Here is a 22778-nt window from a genome sequence, read left to right on the forward strand (position 1 = left end):
CTACGTCATCCGCGCATGGCTGCCCATTGGCCCTCTGCTATACTTGTCTTCATCTCACCGCCTACGCCCCCCTGAGCCGTACCCCTCCGCGCTGGCCTTCCCATTGGCTGCCCGCCCCTTCAGGCCCTGCCCCCACCGGTCCCGCCGCCGGTGCCGTCGGTGCCGCCGCCGCCGCCGCCGCCGATATGGCGCGTACGGCCCCTGTGGAGCCCCCGTTGCGGCATTCCGCGCCCCCCTCGCCGGCCGCGGGTGAGCCCCGCACCTCGGTCGAGGCGGCGGTGGCCCCGCGGAGAGTGCTGTTCGCCGATGAGGCCTTGGGGCTGCCGCTGGCGCAGCTGCGCCGCTACCGGCCGTGGGGCGGGCCCGGGGCGGGCAAGATGGCGGCGGCGGCCGGGCAAGATGGCGGCGGCGGCGGGGCCGACGAGGACGACGATGGCGAGGATGGGGATGAAGGGGAGGAGGAAGAGGAGGCTTGCCCCGAGCCTTTACCGCTGTGCCCCGTCCCCGCTGGCGGGGGGTTTTACCTGGTCCCCACATTTTCGCTGCCGCCCGCGCCGGGCCGTCTGGAGCGCTTGGGGCGCGTCATGGTGGAGCTGGAGGCGCTGCTGCCGCCTCCCGGAGCGGTCCCCGGGGGTGCCGGGGTGTGGGTGCCTGGGGGCCGCCCACCGGTGCTGCGCGGGTTGGTACGCGTGCTGAACCGCTCCTTCGAGAAGGCGGTGCACGTGCGGGCCTCACACGACGGCTGGGCTTCCTTCTGCGACCACCCAGCGCGCTACGTTCCGCGCAGCCCGCCGTGGGCAGGAGCGGGAGGAACAGGAGCAGGAGATCCCATCCTGGATCCGGGGCTCGGCCTGGGCCCCGGCCAGGCGTCCGCCTCCTCACCCGACGACGGCGGCCGCACCGACCGCTTTGCCTTCCAGCTGCCCTTTGCTGAGGGCGCGGGCGATGGGGCGCGCCTCGACTTCGTGGTGCGCTATGAGACCCCCGAGGGCACTTTCTGGGCCAACAACCACGGCCGCAACTACACAGTCCTGCTCCGGATCGCACCCGCTCCCACACCCACTGATGCCGAAGGGCTGCCCCAGCAGCAGCAGCTGCCGCAGCTGGAGCCACAGCCCGAGTGCCAGGGTCCCGTGGAGGCTGAGGCCAGGCAGCTGAAGAGCTGCATGAAGCCGGTGAGGCGCAGGTAATGTCAGCCAGCGCCACCTCCGCCAACGCAGGGCTGTGTCTGGGATGGAGGACAAGCATTCCGGCCCAGGAACCCCTCAGGCCTGCTCTCCAGGACAGGGAGGAGGGTGCATTGAGTCAGTCAGTCAAAGAGTGATGGAGGTCAATCATGTGCTAGGCACTGTTTTAACTGGAGTTTTATTCATTCATTTATTGAGTTCCACTGTAAAGCCCTGAACAAGACAGACATCTACCCTACCCTCAAAGATTCATACAGGCTCCTATGGGAGACAGTTTGAAAAAACAAGCGAGCAAGCAGATAGGATAAATAGGGACAAAGTTAGCTGCTGAAGGGAGTAAGGGGATAGATTGGGAGGGAATGACTGTGTCAGACATGCTGTTAAAGGGAGGGCCTTTGAGGAGGTGAGTCCCGAATGATGATGAAGAGTTATGCAGATATGGTGGGGAGGTGGGGGAGAGTTTGTAGGAAAAGGAACAGGGAGGACTTTTCTGAGGAGGTTTCATTTAAACTAAGTCCTGAATGATGAAGAACAGTTATGTGCATATATGGAACAAGGGTGTTCTAGGTAGAGGAAACAGCAAGTGCAAAGGTCCTGGGGTGGAAATGAGCTTGGTGTGAATGATCAGCAGTGTGCTGGAGTGGAGAGAACTGCAATGACATAGTGTGGACCAAGGGCTTTGCCAGTTGGGGTAGAGCAGATTCTCTTTCTGACAGAGCAGGAAACCAGGATTCCAGAGGTGGAGAAACTGGTTGAGGCAGTGATGGCACCTGGCTCTTCCAGTTCACCCATGCCTGACCTTGAAGCCTGTGCACTCTACTGTTATGCTGTAATCTACTTTGAGTCCTATGGAGGCGAGGGGCTGAGCCCATGCTCTCACAAGAAAGCAGTGGCTCTGGCAGAGAGACAGAACCAGATGGGTACTGGACTTGAAGTTTTTGTCCCTTGTTTTTTTGCCACACCACCTGTGATCATTCAGGGACAAGGAGAAATAATCAGTTATACCCCAGGGGGCCCCGGTAGAAGATTTCCCTAGGTTTCCTCTATCAAGCTATGATTTAAGGGCAGCAGCTAGGCCTGATTCTTTTTGCGGTCACCTAAGTCTGGCCCAGGATCACTAGATTCTCCCTAAAATGTATACATTTCCCAGTTCCTGGGAGGACTGGAAATGGAAATGGGAAAATGCTTTTTGGACCTTGTATGTATATGCTTGGTCAGAAGCCCCTGGCTGCAGTGAGACATTTGTGGGTTCTGCTGGTTCTGGTAAGGCCTTAGGCTGTGAGTGGTTCAGAAAGGTCTAGCTCCGGGCTGGTGGGCAGATGTGCCTGGGTAACTGAGCAGGCAGGCAGGTACCCACTCGCCCACCTGTGAGCCCCACCATAATCTGAGACTTCATTTAAAGGGGGCAGGCAGCATGGTTTTTCTTACAGCATTAAGAGTGTGGATTCTGGCATAGATTACCTGGGTTCAAATCCTGGCGCTGCCACTTACTGGCCTTGTGACCTTGGCCAACGTATTTAACTACACCATGCCTCAGGACCCTCACTTGTAAAACAGAATTATAGCACCTACTTTACGGAATAAGAGTAAAGGTGCTCAGAACCGAGTCTGGCTCAAAGTAGTATACAGGTGTTAGCTAGTGTCAGTATTTAGGGAGCCACACCTACAGTTTCCTGGATTCCTCTCCTAAATTCGGCTCCGCCCATCAGCTGTGTGGCCTTGCCTCCATTTCCTCCTCTGCTAAGGGGAATGACAGTCACTTTGCATGGTTGGATTGAATGCAACAAACATGGGCAAGGTAACTGAAGCATGGTGGTAACTGCAAAAGATAACTGGCCAGAATTTACTGATTTCTGTGCTATGAACATCAGATCCATTCTCTCCGTGAGGCCTGCTGTGCGTGCTATGTTGTGTAGGTGCTATGATTATCCCCATTTAGTAGAGAGAACACAGGTAGCTCAGAGAGGTGAGCCAGCTTGCTCAAAGCCTCTCAGCTAGTGAGTGACAGGGCCAGGGAAGAAATGCTTGGGACGTTTATTTTTTTCCATCTTTTTTTTTTTTTTTTAAACGGATCCTCTAGAAAGCCTGGCATGATTCAGGGCAAATTCTGGATTTCACTCTTGGTCTTCCTAGCATGTCATGCTTTCCTTTTACTTTTTTTTTTTTTTGCTTTATCGAGGTATACCTACATAAACTGTACTGTTATTCTGTGTATAGCCCAGTGGATTTGTACATATGTATGCACTTGTGTAACCACCACCCAGATGAAGATACTGAGCAGGCCCAGTGCCCCAGAGCCACCTTCATTTCTATCACTTTCCCAAGCTGTCATCCCCGCCAGCTGTCATGGGAACCCTGTCTGTAAGATGCAACAGTTTGGGTAAAGGAGTTTGGTCATTTTAAAGAGTGTGAAAGGCAGAGAACAGAGAAATCAAAACCTTGCAGGGCCAAGGTGGGTGGAGAGGGTGTTTTTCTTTTAACATACATGGGCGGTTTTAAGGAGAAATTGAAGCAGCCTGTTCAGACAATTGTTTTGGTATCTGGCCCCAGGTCTGTGGTTCCTAACATGACTTGTGATATTATTTTAAGTGGGCAGATGGCTTTTTGATAGCTTCTTTATCTTTCGATCTCAGCTCTTGCAAAGGGGAGGTTGGTGCTCATTGCAAGATCAGCGATAAGGGTTTCTTTGTAGGTCGGTGGCTTTCTTGGTGAGTACATTTCAACATATTATTGTTTTAGAACCTGTGTGCTGCCAGTGACTTGCAGCGCTGTTGAAGACTAGCCACCCTTTGCGACCTAGCCCTCTTGGGAAATGGTGGAGGGTCTCAGGGTATATCCCTTACCTGTGGAAGCCCTATCATAGAGGGCTTCCTGTTTAGGAAATGTTGGCTGCAGGCCCTCTGTGCACTGAGCACAGCCACATCAGGTGAGGGCATGGGAGAAGTCCGTGGTAGCCATCAGGATAGAGTTCAGAAACCCAAATGGCTGCTTTCCCTGGGTTGCTGGACCAGGCATTTGGTAACTCTAAAGCTTAGAGATGATTCATCAACAAGCATTTATTGACTGCTTACTGTGTGCTGGGCACAGTGCTAGGTTCCAGCAGGGAAAGAGATGCAGAGTGATCCTAAGATGTCACAGGGCTTGTGGGGTGGAGTACAGAGCATTTGTTGTATGAGACCTGGCTGAGGCCCTGCTCTTCGCCAGGCACTTCACTGAGTACTGTATTTTCATGCAAGGTCTGGTTTAATCCCAACAGCATTCCCTGTGAAGTAGAGGGTTTTAAATTTCTCTTTCCTGGATGAGCAAACTGAGGCTCCCAGAGTCCAAAGTCCTAGGGCTGGTGTGGGGAAAAGCCCTCCTGATCTTCCTTGGCACTTGACAGTACCCGTCGGAAGTGTCCTATTCCTCTTAAAAGTAAAGACCAAGAAAGCCTCACCATGGTCTTCAAGCACCCTCCCATCCCATTCCCCAATCTGGCCTCCACTGGCTTCTAGTCTTACACCAGTGGTCTTTCTGAGCTCCTGTCACCATGGTCTTTCTGTTACTCCAAAGGACCTTGCTCCTTTCTGCTGCAGGGCCTTTGCCCCTGCTGTTTCCTTCACCAGGAACATTTATCCCGTACCCCTTGCAGTCTCCTCCAGTGTTGATCCCACAGTTCTAAGAGGACTTCCCCAGGAGAGCCTGTCCACCCCAATGTCCTCGGGCCCCCAGCTTTTTGCATGGCACTCATCAGCCCAGCAGGTGCTAAGCTTGGTTAGAGAATGTCACGTGGCAGAGCAGATGAACATCGCCACCAGTCGAGGGGTCATCGGCCACCCTGCCTAGCAGTTCTACTGTATTTTTCTGATCCACTCGTTTCTCCTCTGAAGTGACTCTTTCAAATGTTCTTTACCTTCAGACTTTCTCTCCTGCTTCAAAAAACAAAACAGAAACCATAAGAATGGAACTCCCTATAACTTGCGGCCCCCAAGTCTGCACCCTGATTTCCCTCCCCTCTGTTACAGATGAGGAGGAGTCCCTTCTTGCTCAGGCCACTTCTCCCTCCTGTGCTCTGGGTCCCAGTTTCTGCTGTTTGCTCTAGAATCTGACATCATCAGTCACCTTTTCTCTCCTGGCAGGTTTTCTGCTGCCCTCCTTGCTTGATCCTCTATTCACTTTTACCTGTGCCAGCATCCCTTCTGTCTCCGCTGACCCCACCTTCTCTCCCTCCTGCTTCTGGCCAGCATCTCATCACCCTCCCCTTCACTGCCGACCCCTGCAAAGAGTTGCCTGCACTTGCCTTCTGCACTTGCTCACCCCACGTAAGTGTTAGCCCCTGGCATCTGCCAGATTGTGCAGGTGATTTTTTAGTTTTCCTCTTGAAGTGGTTGACCACTCCTACTTAAAACACTTTGTCTTCCCTTGCCTTGAGACCACACTCTGCTGGTTTTCCTCTTAACTCTCTGGCCCTTCTCTTTCTCCTGGTTCTTCCCTTAGCTTCATGTGTCCAAACTCGGCGTCTCCACTGACTGATGGCCCAAATAATTCCTCAAACTCACCTTGTCGGGGACTGCATTCATCACCTCTCCCACAGTGTTCCCAAGCAGCCTCTCACTCCCCTACCTCCCCACTTGCTCGTTTTGCTTTTCAGCATCCTTAAGCCCTGCCTGACCCTGCAGATTGGGCCAGGGACCCTTATTCTAGGGCATTCTTTTCTTTTCTAAAGGCACTGATCGCAGTTTATAGTTATACCTTTATTAGGGGGTTGCTGGATGACTCTCGCTGCCCTGCTAGACTGTAAGCTCCGTGAGGGGTAGGGACGTGGTCTGCTTTCATTCACCACTGTATTCCTGCAGGCCTGCCACAGTGCCTGGCACTTAGCAGGTGCTCAATAAATGTTTGTTGAAATAATGAGTTTGAGTATTTTTTTAATGTCTTCCTCCATACTGAATTGTAAGCTTCCTAGTTGGGTTTGCTCACCATGATGTCTGCAGGGTCCGTCACTGGGGCTGATGCACAGGAAGGCCCATTGTCTTTCAGTGCACCTATAACTGAAGGGATGGGGATCCAACCTCCTATCCGAGTTGGCAGCCTCAGGGGAAACCAGAATAACCAGAGTTGAACGGGACAAGTCAGGGGGCATCTTAGTTGTCTGTAGAGTGAGGAATTAATGTGGACGTGATCCTCTTTTATGCCACAGAAAATTTGGTAGGGCATTATGGTTGAGGACATAGGCCTGAGGCCACGTGCTAAGAAAGTGGCAGAGCTGGGATCTGAGCCTGTGTGGTCCTGCTCTAGTGCTCCAGCTCTTAGCTACTGTACCAGGCTGGGTGATGCATTTTACCAGCAGGGCAACACTGGGAAAGTTGCTTTCCTTTCAGAGCTTCAGTTTCCCTCAGTGGAAATTTGGAGGGGGTTACTGTTAAGTGCTTTATAGGTACTTTTCAAATATTTCTTTGATCTGCTGAACAACTCACTGATGTAGGTATTATCATCCCCTCCTTAGAGATGAGGTAACTGAGGCACAGAGAGGTTAAGTAACTTGCCCCAGGTCACACAGCTGATAGGTGGCAGAGCTGGAATTGTTCAAAATTGCATATCCTAACCCTTTATTGAGTTGTGAAGTCAATTTACTGGGTTTCAACAAGCATTAAAAAGTAAAAGGAAATAGCATAAGAAATGCCAGTGTATCACCACATGCAGTAAAGGTAAGTATTGTTTCACTCAAAGAACAACCGTTTTTCAGTTATTTATATGTCTATTTACACATGTGGGTGTGCTGGGTTATGATGTAGAATGGATTTCTTACTATGGGTCGTGGCCAAAGATGAAGTCATGGCTGTTGAAGAAGCTCATGGCACGAGAAACTGCTCTTCTCCCTCTACCCCACTGGATCACCCGCAAGTCCCAGAGTTGAGGCTGACACACTTGTTGGGGAAGGCAAAGCAGTGCCCCACATAACTTGGTGGCTTTCACAGCCACCTTCAAACCCTGTTCTTTTCAGAAAGCAGATGGCTCAGGGTAACTGCAATTCTGAGTATCGTGGGGCAGGTTTCTGAAGCCACTCATCCCCCCGGAAAGTCAGCATTATCTTCAGGTTGACTACATGGGAGCCGGGGTCTGCTGAGTTTCCCTTTGGGTTTCAGTGCCTGACCCACTTTGGGCTGGCAAAATTCTTTGAAAACATGAATGCTGGGGGTGCTCCAGAGGACTCGGGTGGTGGTGGCAATGGCAGTCTGTGACTGCTCTGAAAGTCTGCTTTGCTTTTCTCCACAGGGCTTGTCAGCCCTCACCCGCTCGCTCACTCTGTGACTGGCGATTCACCTTTCTGTTCTTTCTCGGCTGGCTTAGGCTGGGGCCAACACCACCTCTTTCCAAATCCTCACCCTCTGGTCTCCTTGGGGACTATCAGCTTGGCAGCCATTGTGTTTCCTGATGGCTGGAGGAATTTGCACGCCCAGGAGACTGGCGTGCAGGCCTGAGATGTCCCCTTTTAGGCGACACCAGCTTGACTAGTGCTCACTAGCACCCAAATGATGCATGTCCAAGATTTTCCAGATCTGTGTGCCCTGGCCCCTACGGCTCAGTGCCCTTGAGGGGATGCCACGTGGTACTTGTGGGGCTGGTGCCAAAAGAACAGGTTTCCTTCTTGAAAACTAGCAGGCATACTGCAGGTACAGTTTTGTTCTTAATCTCCCTCCCCATTTTTCTAAGAACCCCTCTTCTCTGTTACTGCTCAGTGAGTCAGTATACATTTGTACTTGATTTCTCTTACTGTCCTCATGTTGATTGAAGTCATAGCTGCCCTTGAGTTTTTACTGTGAAAGACGGTTCAAAGATACTTGTTTCTTTTTAAGCCCACAATTTCAAACTCTCTTCAAAGTGGAGCCCTCCTGGGATGTTTGTTACTAGCGTGGTTGTGTAGTCAGTGAGTGTAGAGACGCAGTTCCTTGAGTTTTAGTTTTTGCATTTGTAAAAAGGAAGGGTGTTGTTTTGAAGGATAGATGTGAAGGTTTTCAAATGCCTTGGTGTGTCAATGAGAGGGGCCCATGGTGGAGGAGGTGAACAATACATGCTTGTGCTTTCTGCTTTCATATTTGACTTTGGAGAACGACTTGTTTGCTTCTGCCGATGTTGTGGATCTTGGGATTGGCTCAATGGCGTGACCTGCTTTTTGGATGTTCTCGCCCTCCTCAGCCATGGAAAGGGTGCTCTGGGGGCTGAAGGATTGATTGTGTATTTGTTTTTCTTTCTCCTTCCTCCAACTGAATTGTGGAATCCTTTTCCTGCTGGCTGGCTGCTTCCTGAGTGTTCTCCTTTTTCTCTCTCACATCTATGACTCTGTAGTGGCTTTTAGAAGCCTGTTTGTAATATATGTCTGGACTAGGCCAGATGGAGGAGAAGGCTTGCCTGCTACTGCACACAGTTGGGAGGGCTGGTTTTCTGTCTGTCTGTGGGCCTTCTTGAAGAGGCTTGGTTTAGAAGATCCTAGGAGGAGGATGTTTTCTGTCATGAAGGACTGTGGTAGCAAAAAGAAGTAAGTCAGTGCAGCCTGGCAGAAATCGTGTTGAGACAAAAGTCCAAAGACCTGGATTTTAGGACCGCGGAGGGGATTGGTGTGGGACCAAGCTGGTTTGCTCTGAATCTCTCTTTCTCATCTGTGATGTGTGGGAGGTGGCAGCTGGGCTCCCAGAGTCACCCACCCTAGGCCCTGTAGTATTCTGATTCAAGTACCTCTGGTGGGATTTGTGAGTCCTAGACAGTAGAGAAAGACAGACAGTCCCTTCTAGACTCTAGATCCATATATATGGTTCAAGCGTTTTCCCCGAGGGTGTTTATAGAAAGCAGTTCTTGCAGCCATTCTGTGTCTAGTGGCCTCCTAGCCACACATGTCCTAGGCCCATGGAGGTAGGTAAATGGGGAATGAATATGTGGGCAAAGGCAGGTCCAAAGAAAAGCCTGCATGAAGGAGGAGGGAGGGATCTTGTCTAGTATTGATGCCTCCCTCTATCTACTTCTAGAAAGGATGGAGATGGGTTGGGTAAGACCCCAGTCTCCGTCATCCAAGAAGCAGCAGCTGACTGGGTGAGAGCCAAAAGGCCTGGGTTGTGATGTGAAGTGTATGACCTTGAGCCATTTACTCAGCCTCTGTTTTATTCTCTGTAAAATGGAGACAATAGTACTGCCTGCTTCAGAGGATTACAAGTACCTGTCTCATAGGGTGATTGTGATGATTGAATTAATACATGTTGCCCAGGCACCGTGGCTCATGCCTGTAGTCCTAGGACTTTGGGAGGCTGAGATGGGAGGATCGCTTGAGTCCAGGAGTTCACGACCAGCCTGGTCAACATAGCAAGACCCCATCTCTAAAAACAAAAAACAAAAAACAAACAAACAAAAAAAACAAAAACCAAAAAACCCCAAAAACTTGTTTAAAAAAATGTGAAGCACTTAGAACAGTGTGTAATGCCATAGTAGGTACCATGTATGGGTCAGATGGTGATACTCTGTTTCTGTGAAGGTAATTGGTTATGGGTTTTCAAAAAGTTTAAACCAGGCCGGGCACGGTGGCTCATGCCTGTAATCCCAGCACATTGGGAGGCCGAGGAGGGTAGATCACCTGAGGTCAGGAGTTCGAGACCAGCCTGGCCAACATGGCAAAACCCCGTCTCTATTAAAAATACAAAAATTAGCTGGCTGTGATGGTGGGTACCTGTAATCCCTGCTACCCGAGAGGCAGAGGCAGGAGAATCACCTGAACCTGGGAGGCGGAGGTTGCAGTGAGCCAAGATCATGCCATTGCACTCCAGCCTGGCGACAGAACGAGACTCCATCTCAAAAAAAATTTTTTTCAACCATTGCCAGAAGTATCAAGAATGTCACATTGCCTCTTAGGAAGAAAAAGGTGTGGGCATTCGCCCCAGCTCCTCTCAGGTTTTAGTCAGTGCTTCCCTCATTTGCCTTAATCTGTAGACACTTGATACTCATTTTCAGAATAAGAACAGTGACTTCTCCATGATGAGATCCCACCCCTGGGAGGACCCACCTGAAATGCACTTGGCTTATGCCACTCAGGGATCTGACTGGCCTGGTGAAGGAGGAGCAAGACCCATAAATATCTACAGTTGATTCAATCCCAGCTGTGTGTCAGGCCCTGATTTCTGGCTGTCCATCCTCATTCCTCTTGACTGCCCTGTGCTTAGTGCACATCCTGACTCCCCGCAGCTCTGTTTTATGAGTGAGGAGGTGAAGCGACCTGCCAGGCTGATATGGGGACGAGAGGGCTAGCATAGGGACCCAGGCCTCTGTGACCTCCCTCCCAGTCTCCATTTGCGTTCCTTCCTCTGCCTCACAGTCTTGTCTGCCTGCCCTTTCTTAGAAAAGGTGGTGTTTTTTTTTTTTTTTTTTTTTTTTTTGTGAGATAATCTCTCACTCTGTCGCCCAGGCTGGAATGCAGTGGTGCGATCTTGGCTCACTGCAATCTCTGCCTCTTGGGTTCAAGCGATTCTCCTGCCTTAGCCTCCCAGGTAGTTGGGATTACAGGCACCCACCACCACGCCCAGCTAATTTTTATATTTTTAGTAGAGACAGAGTTTCACCATGTTGGCCAGGCTAGTCTTGAATTCCTGACCTCAGGTGATCCACCTGCCTCGGCCTCCCAAAGTGTTGGGATTACAGATGTGAGCCACCACGTCTGGCCTCTTTTTTTTTTTTTGAGACTGAGTTTCACTCTTGTCCCCTAGGCTGGAGTGCAATGGTGCGATCTTGGCTCACTGCAACCTCTGCCTGCCGGGTTCAAATGATTCTCCTGCCTCGGCCTCCCAAGTAGTTGGGACTATGGGCGTGCACCGCCATGCCCGGCTAATTTTTTGTATTTTTAGTAGAGACAGGGTTTCATCATGTTGCCCAGCTGGTCTTGAACTCCTAACCTCAAATGGTCTCCCTGCCTCGGCCTCCCAAAGTGCTGGAATTATGGGTGTAAGCCACCACGCCCAGCTGAAAAGATGGGTTCTTCTATCTTTTCTCTTTCCACAGCCAGGAATATATCCACAGCCAGGAATATATCCTAAAGAAATGATACAAGTGTCGATAAAACTATGCCCAATGCTGTTTGCTGGTTTGCTTTGCAACCTCTAAATGAAAGAACTTAGCTGCTCAGTAGGAAGGGAATGGTATGATATGAGTATTAAGCAGCCATTTGAAATGTTTGCAAAAGTACATAATGATGTTTCTTACTGTTAAATGGACAAAGCTAGCTGTGAAATTATGTCTGTAGAATCTAAATGATTTCATAGAATATCTGGAAGGAAATTTTCCAGAATGGTAACAGTAGTTGTCTCTGGCTGATGTGTGATTGTTTTTCTTGCTTCTTTAGACTTTCCTGTATTTTGTGAATTTTCTATAATGAGGCTGTAGGACTTTTAGGATGAGGGGATAAACAAAGGCAGCAGAAGAGAAAACAGCAGCTGTCAGGTGAAGGTGGGCTAGCACAGAGGCTCAGAAGGTTCCAGTGGGTGGCAGAAGTGACCTCTCAGGGTATTAGATCCATGTACTCTCTCCTCTGCCCTGCAGGCCTGCCGAGGAGGAACTGAAGACGAAGAACATGGATGATAACACCTCTGCCGTGGGTAAGCAATTGGCAAGCTTCAGAAGTTTTAGCTTGTATTTTCCATGTCTTTCTTCCTACTGTTTTTCTTTCTATAAAAATGAAAAAGGCTGGGCTCAGTGGCTCATGCCTGTAATCCCAGCACTTTGGGAGGCTGAGGCAGGAGGATTGCTTGAGGCCAGGAGTTCGAGATGAGCCTGGGCAACATAGTGAGACCTCATCTCTTAAAAAAAAAAAAAAAAAAAGACGGGCATGCTGGCATGCACCCGTAGTCCCTGCTACTCGGGAGGCTGAGGTGGGAGGATCATTTGAGCCCGGGAGGTTGATGCTGCAGTGAGTCATGATTGTCCACTGCACCCCAGCCTTGGTGACACATCGAGACCCTATCTCAAAAAAATAAAATAAAATGAAGGGGCACCCTCTGCTTTAGATTGTCACAGAAAGCTTCAGAGGCAAAACTGCTGGTTGGCTAGGATGGCAGATTTTCTTAACAAAACCATACCTACTTGTATGCCTGTCTTGCCCAATGCTGCCTTTCTCTTCCCTCTAGCAGAGCATCCTGATGTCCAGGAGTCAGTGGGTCCACTGGTAGCCCCCACCCCTCTCCGTCCGTGGCCCCAGATGACACTTCAGGTAAGTGGGTCCTTGCGGCCTTGGAGTAGACAGCCCAATAGGAGGCTCACAGTGTGACTATTGCTGGGCTGGGTGGTGGGGCCCACTAGCTCTGCGTCCTCCCTGGGTTGGAGGGAGGGCAGAAAACTCAGAACCTGATGGGGGAGGGGGAGAATGCAGTTACTCACCTGGGTGTGTAGAAATGTCATTTGTTAATGTAGCAAAAATTTATGGAGTGCTTGTTCTGTGCCAAGCACTGTTATAAACATGCAAAAATGCTCTTTGAGGGGGCTTATGTGTTAGTAGGGTGAGACATGAGAAAATAATGTAATATATGGTACTTTAGGTGATGATGAGTGATAAGGAAAAATAGGGATAGGGAGTGGGTGAGAGACTCTGTGTGTGTGTGTTGTGGGCGGGGGGTGGTTGCAACTTTAGATTGGGTAGCCTGGGAAGGCTTTAGTGATTAGTGAGATCTGAGCGAAGATCTGAGGAAGGTGAGAGAGTGAGCCACGTGGATAACTAAGGGAAGAACATCCCAGGCGAGTGTGAAGTTCCTGAGGTGAGGCCATGACTAACGTGTGTGAGGGACAGTGTAGAAGCCAGCGCAGCAGGGGCAGAACGAGGGAGGGGAGAGTGGTGCAGGGTGAGGGCAGAGAGGTGGCTGAGGACAGATTGGGTGGCACCTCACAGGCCATGGTGAAGACTTTGGCTTTTACTCTGAGTAAGGGGGAGTCGCAAGAGCATTGTGGACAGAGGAGGGACGTGATCTGATTCAGGATTTAACAGGCTCCCTCTGGCTGCTGCTTGGAAAATAGACTGTCAGAGCAAGGGTGGAAACAGGCGACCCATGAAGGGGAGGCCGCTGCAGTGGTCCAGGCGAGCGTGATGGTAGGTAGGGGAGGTAGAGACATTTTGGAGGGTGTGTGTGTGTGTGTGTGTGTGTGTGTGTGAACTTTTTAATTACAAAAAGTTTCAAACATATAAAAGTAAAATAGTATAACGAGTCTACATACACCATCCCCCAGCTTCAGTAAATATCAACACATGCCCATTCTTATTTTATCTGTACCCCATCTCCTCCCTCCCATTCCCTCTGGAATTATTTTGGAAGACATCCAGACATCATCCCATCCATAAATACTTCTGTTTGTATCTCAGAAAATTAAGAACTCTTTTTTTTTTTTTTTGAGACAGAGTCTCACTCTGTCACCTAGGCTGGAGTGCAGTGGTATGATCTCGGCTTACTGCAACCTCTGCCTCCTGGGTTCAAGCAAGCACATCCAGCTAATTTTTGTATTTTTAGTAGAGACAGGATCTGTTGTCTTGGCCTCCCAAAGTGCTGGGATTACAGGTGCAAGCCATCACATCTGGCCAGAAAATTAAGAATTCTTAACCCCATAATACTATCATCACACCTTAGAAAATAAACGGTAATTCCTTAGTATCATCAAGTATTTGGTCAGTGTTCAAGTATCCTTCTCTCATAAGTGTTTAGGATCCAAACAAGGTTGACATGTTGCATTTGATTGATGTGTCTCTTTAGATTTTTAAAATCTCCCCCACTTTGTTTCTTTGCAATTTGTTGGTTGAAGAAACTTTGCTTGTCCTGTAGAATTTTCCAGTCTGGGTCTGGCTGATTACATCCAGGTGGAAATACATTTCTTACTCCATTTTTATTAATTTATTAATTCTATTAATGTAATCTTATTAAATTTATTTAATTTAATTTATCAAATTGTATTAAATGAATGTATTTAATCTTTTATTATTAAATTAACTAGAATTAACTCTATTTAATTCTATTATTCCCACTTCCTTTGTTAGCTAGAATTCTTCTCTAAAGAAAAACTGTCCCACACCAGCTATTTGGCTACTTTGAGATATAGTTTGTGCAGAAAAAGCAGTGTAAATATTTATTTTTTTCCATTTTATTTACCAGTTTTCAGAGAAATACTACTACAAAGTTGACCAATAAAAGGATTTTTGGTTTTGTGTCATTATGAACTCATGAATTCTAAACATATTTGATGAGTTTTAATCCATTGCACTTATTTGTTTGCTTTTTTTGATGCTTAAATTGAACTATCCCTGGCTAGTAGGAGCTTATTGAGATGGGCTCCTCTGTCCTTTTGACATGCCCTTATCATTCTGTGAGCCTTTCTCACATCTTCCATGACAATATGTGCTAGGCTCATCCTGTACTCTCCCTGCCCCAAGCCTGGAAACAGCCATTTCTTTCTTGCTTTTCTTCTCTTTATTTTCTTTTTCTTTTTCTTTCTTTTCTTTCCTTTCCTTTCGTTTCTTTCTTTCCTTTCCTTTCTCTCTCTCTCTTTTTCTTTCTTTTCTTTTACTTTATTTTTCTTACCTTTCTTTCCTCTCTCTTTCTTTCTTTCTTTCTTTCTTTTTTTTTTTTGAGTCAGTCTTTCTCTGTTGCCAGGCTGGGGTGCAGTGGTGCAATCTCGGCTCACTGCAACCTCTGCCTTCTGGGTTCAAGCGTTTCTCCTGTCTCAGCCTCTTGAGTAGCTGGGATTACAGGCACATGCCACCACACCCAGCTGATTTTTGTATTTTTGCAGAGACGGGGTTTCACCATGTTGGCCAGGCTGGTCTCGAACTCCTGACCTGCCTGGTGATCCACCTGCCTTGGCCTCCCAAAGTGCTGAGATTACAGGCGTGAGCCACCGAGCCTGGCCAGAAACAGCTATTTCTTTAAAGAGCACTGATTCCTTTCAGTGGAGAGTGGCATTCAAAGGCCAAGATTTGGGGGCTCGGCATGCTTGCTGCTACTAGATTGGTCATTGTTTCTAGGCCGTTTCAAAAGATGGAGCTAGGAAATAATTGTTTTTTTAAGGAGAAGATGATACATCATGGGTTCATGTGGACATCCCGGCTATGTTTTGGGATTTTTTTGCATTTTTATTTTTATTTTTTAAAATTTTTTTAATTTTTAATTTTTGAGGGGACATAGTAAGTGTATATATTTATGGAGATGTTTTGATTAGGCATGCATTGTGTAATAATCATATCATGGAAAATGAGGTATGCATCTCCTCAAGCATTTATCCTTTGTGTTACAAACAATCCACTTACACTCTTTTTTTTTTTTTTTTTTTTTGAGACAGAGTCTCTCTCTGTCGCCCAGGCTGCAGTGCAGTGGCACAGTCTCGGCTCACTGCAATCTCTGCCCTCTGGGTTCAAGTGATTCTTCTGCCTCAGCCTCTTGAGATTACAGGCGCGCAACACCACGCGTAGCTAATTTTTGTATTTTTGGTAGAGACGGGGTTTCACCATGTTGGCCAGGCTGGTCTCGAACTCCTAGCTTCATGTGATCTGCCCGCCTTGGCTTCCTAAAGTGCTTGGATTACAGGTGAGAGCCACTGGGCCTGGCTACTTACACTTTTAGTTATTTTAACTGGCTCTGTTTTGAAGGTAAGCCAGCAGTATTTAGTCATGATCATTCACCAAATATTCACACCCACCGAATTCCTCAGCTTTATAATCTGCAAGAAGCCCCGTTTTACTGCATCCAGTTGTGTTATTTTACCATAAATGACAGTCTTTCGAGTCTAGACAGTGACAGAGGGCGCTTTAAGGCGTTTTTATATAGAAACCCCTGTGGGGCTGGCTGTGGGCTGTCACACTTCTTACTGTCTCTGCTTGTTCCATCCCCTCCTCTGCTTCATTCCCTTGCTTTTTCTCTGCCCCCTCGCCCCGGCCATGGCTCCAGGTTTCTGACGTTCCGATGACTGGCAACCCCGCAGAAGAAGGTGACGTCCCCAGAAGCAGTCCACCTGTGGCTTTTACAGAGGTCCTCCAGGCACCGGCCATCAGGATTCCCCCCTCCTCCCCTCTCTGTGGCCTGGGTGGCTCCCCCAGAGACCAGGCCTCAGGGCCCGATGTGAGCGAGGGGGCCACCGGGCCTTTCCTGGAGCCCAGTCAGCAGCAGGCAGAGGCCACATGGGGAGTATCGAGCGAGAATGGAGGGGGGCTGGAGGCTGTGAGTGGGTCGGAGGAGCTGCTCGGTGAGGACACCATCGACCAGGAGCTGGAGCAGCTCTACCTGTCTCACCTGAGCCGCCTACGGGCTGCTGTGGCTGCAGGTGGGGCAGGGGGTGGTGGGGAGGGCTCCACAGATGGAGGGATATCCCCCAGCCATCCCCTGGGCATACTGACGGACCGCGACCTGATCTTGAAGTGGCCTGGCCCTGAGCGGGCCCTGAACAGCGCCCTGGCTGAGGAGATCACGCTGCACTATGCCCGGCTGGGGCGTGGCGTGGAGCTCATCAAGGACACCGAAGACCCTGATGATGAAGGGGAGGGTGAAGAGGGGCTCTCTGTCACACCCTCCAGCCCAGAAGGGGACAGCCCCAAGGAATCGCCTCCGGAAATCCTCTCTGGGGCCCATTCTGTTGTAGCCACTATGGGAGATGTGTGGCTCCCATGGGCAGAGGGCTCAGGATGTGATGGCCCTGTGGTTCTGGGTACAGAGGGTCAGTTCACTGGGGATCCTGAGAAAGGGGTGGGCAAGGACACCAGCTCTTTGCACATGAATAGGGTGATAGCTGGGGTGACCGAGTCCCTGGGGGAGGCCGGGACAGAAGCCCAGATAGAGGTCACCAGTGAGTGGGCAGGCAGCTTGAATCCCATATCTGGCAAGGAGCCAGCCTCTCCCGTCCTTCTGCAGGGGCAAAATCCCACCCTCCTCAGTCCCTTGGGGGCTGAAGTCTGTCTCTCTAGTGTAGCCAGGCCTCATGTGAACTCCCAGGATGAAAAGGATGCAGGCCCAAGCCTTGAACCCCCAAAGAGGTCTCCCACCCTAGCAGTCCCTGCAGAATGTGTGTGTGCACTGCCTCCTCAGCTCCGGGGGCCCTTGACCCAGACTCTGGGGGTCCTGGCTGGGCTAGTGGTGGTCCCTGTGGCTCTGAACAGTGGTGTGTCCCTCCTGGTGCTTGCGCTGTGCCTCTCTCTGGCTTGGTTCTCGTAGGCTCTGCTTGTGGGATCAGCAGAGGCTTAAGATGGGATACATGGTCTGTGCAGTGAGGGGACCTGGGTCCTTTGCTTCTGAGAATGCTCAACTGAAAGAGAGGCCTTCTCATCCCCAAGCTCTCCAGTCAACACAGGGCTCCCTGTGGTGACACAAGTGGAGATGAGGGAACGGGTAGATGGTGTGAATGAGGGGAACTTTTAGAGTGGAACTGGGCATGTCCTTCCCCTACCCCCCGAGCCTGTATTTATTTTTGTATAATTCTCTGGACGAGGGAGAGTGGTCGTGAGCTGGTCTTGGGGCACAATTACCCAGAGATATATTTATTAACAGCCAACCTGTGCAACCTGCTGGAGCTTTATTTTTAATTTAATTTATATAGAGTACCTATTATTATATGCCACAATAGAGCTCTATGAGAAACAGTGTCTTGCGGTGTAGTGTTCTCCTGTTTGGGCATGAGTGTGCAGGGTGGTCACTTTCTGTGGGAGGATCACAGTGGGGAGTTGGGGGTGGGACATGGTCGCCTGCTGCTGCTTCAACATGTCTGTCCTTGAAGATCTGTGTCTCCTCGCCTCGTGGTCCTAATCCACATGGTGCTTTGTCTTTTCCACATTCTGCCTGTGGGGCCCTACAGGCGTGTATTTGGATGGTGGTGCTGGGAGCCAGGGAGGAAGAGTGGCAGCCACATGAGGGTTTGCTGTCGGTCACATGGTTGCAGTGGTAGCTGTGGTCTCCTGTGCATGTGGGGACATCAGTTGTGAATCAGCCACAAGGTTTTGAGGTTACTGAAAAAACAACCTTTGACACCAGCAGGGAGACCCCTTAGTCCCCGAGATAAGGAAGGCCTCAGAAAGGAAAGAGGAGTTAATGTACTGCAGTACTTTGTAGCACAGTTGCTGTCCACAGACATCACATTTCTACCAAAAACAGGAAGCCCAGAAGCTGTGAAAGAAAGATATATTTATTGCATGCAAATAAAAAACTGCTCAACAAAATAAAACACCACATATTTATTTACTTCCCATTACAGCAAAACCTATTGGAAGAAATATTTATATGAGCTTTCTTCAGTTCTTCTATGATGCCTTTCTGAAATAGCCGCAATCAGATCTTTTTTGCCCAACCATTTCAGCAAAACTGCTGAAGATATTCACATTGTTATAGCCATGGTTAAGTCTCAGACGTCATCTTACTTGGGATATTGGCAGCATTTGACATAGTTGATCATCTTTACCTTGCAACCCTTTCTTCACTTGGTTTCCAAGGCACCACAGTCTCCTCATTTCCCTTCTTCGTCACTGGCCACTGTGCAAAGCTGTCAGTTCTCTTGAAACTGCTCTGTAGGTTCAATGCAAATCTAACCACAATTCCAGTAGAGTTTTGCCTGTGTGTAGATCATGACACATTAATTCTTAAATTTATGTAGAAGTGCCAAGACTAGCCAGGACACTGATACTTATTGTAATGGTATATTCAGATGGCACGATATCTTTGCAAGAGTAGACAAATCGACCAATAAAAGAATAGTGATCTCAGAAACAGTGTAGACACACTCATGTGTAGACGCAGAACTGGTGACCAAGGAAGTGTGTTAGACCAGTGGGGAAATGATTGGATTTTGAATAAATAGAAAATTGGTTATCTGCATTGAAAAATATGAACTTGGATCCCTACTTTACAACACAAATAAAAATAATTCTAGGTGGGTTTAAAGCCTAAATGCAAAGGGCAAAACCAAAGCGCTTTAAGAATACAATGAGGCAGGGCCGGGTGCTGTGGCTCACTCTTGTAATCCCAGCATTTTGGGAGGTCGAGATGGGCGGATCAGGAGTTTGAGACCACCAGCCTGGCCAACATGGTGAAACCCCGTCTCTACTAAAAATACAAAAATTAGCTGGGCATCCACCTGTAGTCCCAGCTGCTTGGGAGGCTGAGGCGGGACAATCGCTTGAACTCGGGAGGCAGAGGTTGCAGTGAGCCGAGATGGCACCACTGCACTCCAGCCTGGGCCACAGATAGAGACTCCATCTTAAAAACAAAACAAAACAAAACAAAAAACAAGGCAAAATACCTTCGTATACTCATGGTAGCAAAGTTTTTCTTCATCATGACACAGAAACATTAACCATAAATGAAAATTACGAAACATTCAGTGACCTTAAAATTAGGACTGTCCATTGATCAAAAGACACCACAAAGAGAGTGAAAACCTTATGTAGTAGGTTGCTATGAATAAAAGCAAAACAAACAAAAAGGAGTGAAAATACAAGTGAAAAATTGAGAGGAGATAATGGAATCACATACAACTGATGAAGGGCTCAAACCTTAGATGCCAATAAGCATCTAAATAAATTGTGGTATATTCACAGAATGGAATATTGTATAATGAGAATGGAAGATCCATAACTGCAAGAAAGCATACAGATGAATCACAAAAAGCCAAACAAAAGCTTCCACACTGATCCATTTATGCAAAGTTCACAAGCAGGCAAAACTCATGAATTACCACCTAAGTGGTGACATTGTAAAGAAAAGCGAGGGGCTGATTACCAGAGTCAGGATAGTGTTCACCTCTGGCAGAGGGAGGGATGTGGCTGAGAAGGGGCCCAGAGGACTTCTGGGGTGTCAATAATGGTTCACTGCTTGACCTGGGAGACTGTTCATGGATGTGCAATTTATTCATCGTCATTAAAACAGACTTATGGGCCGGGCGCGGTGGCTCACACCTATAATCCCAGCACTTTGGGAGGCTGAGGCAGGCATATCACTTGAGGTCAGGAGTTTGAGACCAGCCTGGCCAACGTGGGGAAACCCCGTCTGTACTAAAAGTATAAAAATTAGCCGGGCATGGTGGTGGGCGCCTGTAATCCCAGCTACTTGGGAGGCTGAGGCAGGAGAATCACTAGAACCCAGGAGGTGGAGGTTGCAGTGGCCCACCCGAGATCGCACCACTGCACTCCAGTCTGGGCAACAGAGCGAGACTCTTGTCTCAAAAAAACAAAACAACCCCCCCCCATACATTTAGGTTTTATACACTCTTAATGCACAGACCTCACAAGTGAAGGAGAGTGCAGTGGAAAGTGGGAGTAACATGAGTGTCCGAGACTCCTGCACACAGGCTTGCAGAGACTCCAGCCTCCTGGGGTGAACCACACAGTGTAGGCAGCCTCCTTCCTGCAGAACAATCCCTGGGCTCCGGGTCTTGCCTTCTGTTTGTGGAGATCGCCTGGTGGGGAATCCTCTATCGTGTGCCCCTGACACCAGCCATAGAGCGGGGCCTCTCGGGATGGACAGGACCTGCCCATTTATTTTGTCCTCAGATGTTGGGGTCCATCTCCCCTCAGGCCTCATTCACACCCACAATAGCCCAGGACACATGGGCTTTGGGGCCTGGTGGGCCTCATAAAAGCCTGGAACCCCAAGCCCTGGTGGTGTGACCTTGGGCAAGTCACCTGTCCTAGACCAGCCTCAGTTCCCCATTCATAAAGGGGGCTAATGCCCATCAAGCAGGGTAGGTGCAAGCTTTGGGGAAAACGTGTGTACTGCCCTCCTCCTGAGCCAATGTTAGACAGGTCTTATAGTCAAGGCAGGGTAGGAGGGTGGAGGCAGCAGGGGCTGGAGTGACACAGGTTGGGACTAAATTGCCCAGGGTCACACAGTGGGCAAGTGGCTTCAGCTATCTGTGCCTCCCTTTGCTCGTCTGTCATCAGGGTAATAACTTTTCCTCCTCACAGGGTTAAGTGAGGAAGAGGTGAGATGACTCTTCAGTCACTGAGCAGTGCCAGGCACAGGGCAAGACTGAGTACACGCCCGTTGTCATCCCCCCTGGCTGGAGCTCTTACAATCACTGTTATGCCCCCACCCTGCCCTCTCCCATTAATCTGTTAATGTGGTGAATTACATTGATAAGTTTGTACATCTATCTTTTAAAATTGAGATGCAATCTTGTTCTGTCACCCAAGCTGGAGTGCAGTGGCACAATCATGGCTCACTGCAGCCTCAACCTCCTGGGTTCAAGTGATCCTCCGACCTCAGCCTCCCAAGTAGCTGGGACTACAGGCGCATGCCACCATGCCCAGCTAATTTTTATATTTTTACTAGAGACAGGATTTTGCCATGTTGCCCAGGCTGGTCTCGAGCTCCTGAGCTCAAGCAATCCACCTGCCTCAGCCTCCCAAAGTTTTGGGATTACAGGCATGAGCACATCCAGCCTACTTTTCTCTCTCTCTCTCTCTGTCTGTCTCTCTCCTTTCTTTCTTGACGGAGTCTCACTCTTTCTCCCAGGCTGGAGTGAAGTGGCGCATTCTCAGCTCACTGTAACCTCTGCCCCCTGGGTTCAAGAGATTCTCCTGCCTCAGCCTTCCGAGTAGCTGGGATTACAGGCATACGCCACCATGCCCAGCTAATTTTTGTGTTTTTAGTAGAGACAGGGTTTCGCCATGTTGGCCAGGCTGGTCTCAAACTCCTGACCTCAGATGATCCACCCGCCTCAGCCTCCCAAAGTGCTAGGATTACAGGTATGAGCCACCGCGCCTGGCCCTACTTTTCTTTTTTAAAATTTTAGTGGCCAGTTACTAGATAAACTCTATTTTTATCACCCATTTACAGGTGAGGGCCTTCCATGTTCTTATCGGCCCCCAGCTCAGCCCTTTGCCAAGGCCTTCCTGGTCCGCCTCTCCCTCCTCCTTGTGACTAGGGCCAGCATCTTAGTCTCACAGTGGCCCCTTCTCTCTCTGTCCTCAGCCTTCAGCCCTGCTATCACGCACCCGCATCCTACAACCCCTCTGCTTCCCCTCTTCAGTGTTTTTTGTCCAGGATGAGACCAAGTCCAAACCTGAGCTTCCTGCTAAGTCAAAGTGACTTTTTCCTTTCAGTCAGGGAAGCCTGACTGAAGCCTCTGGTCCCACGGTGAGGTCTTGGTGTCTCCAGGAACAGCGCAGCCATGGACGGCCACCCTACAGCGATACCTGCCTTTGCCAGCAGGGGGCATCTTATCTCCAAGACAGGGAAAGCCTCAGAGAAGACAGGAACAGTCTTAAACGTTAACTGCTTGTAGGGTCACAGGCCTCAGGGTGTATGAGCTCCAGGCTGGGTGTCCCTTGGAGCCTCCCTCTCTGCATGTGGACAGGTGGGGGCAGCCAAAGGCCTGGCTTTTACTGTTGTTCGGGGTCTTCTACAGATGACTCTCCTCTTCCTCCTCTTCCTCTTTTTCCTTCTATCAGGAACTCATTTCCATCACTAAAGAGAGGTTCTCATATTTTCAGTCCTCTTTATCTCACTTAAAGGGTCCATTATAGGATTTTTCCACAAGATGCACTGGCTCTGAGGCCTGTGCCCAGGGCAGGTCAGGCTATAGGTTGGCCAGGTTGGCCAGATTGGCTGAGGGCACCAGCCTGGATCCTGA

At 49.3% G+C, this 22778-nt stretch overlaps 1 protein-coding gene across 2 annotated transcripts; it reads left to right on the forward strand.

Annotated features, from left to right (window-relative positions):
* Window positions 1-102: 102 nt before the first annotated feature.
* PPP1R3F (protein phosphatase 1 regulatory subunit 3F) lies at window positions 103-18913 on the forward strand. 2 transcript variants are annotated; one of them, XM_054470696.2, is made up of 4 exons: window positions 103-1186; window positions 11739-11794; window positions 12323-12405; window positions 16115-18913. In XM_054470696.2, the coding sequence occupies exons 1-4, from the start codon at window positions 186-188 to the stop codon at window positions 17369-17371; spliced, it is 2397 nt and encodes a 798-aa protein (XP_054326671.1). In that variant the 5' UTR covers window positions 103-185; the 3' UTR covers window positions 17372-18913. The 2 variants fall into 2 exon arrangements, with proteins under 2 accessions (XP_054326671.1, XP_054326672.1); XM_054470697.2 differs by having other exon boundaries at window positions 142-1186; window positions 12326-12405.
* Window positions 18914-22778: the final 3865 nt, after the last annotated feature.

Source organism: Pongo pygmaeus, chromosome X (assembly GCF_028885625.2).
Source record: "Pongo pygmaeus isolate AG05252 chromosome X, NHGRI_mPonPyg2-v2.0_pri, whole genome shotgun sequence".
NCBI lineage: Eukaryota > Metazoa > Chordata > Mammalia > Primates > Hominidae > Pongo > Pongo pygmaeus.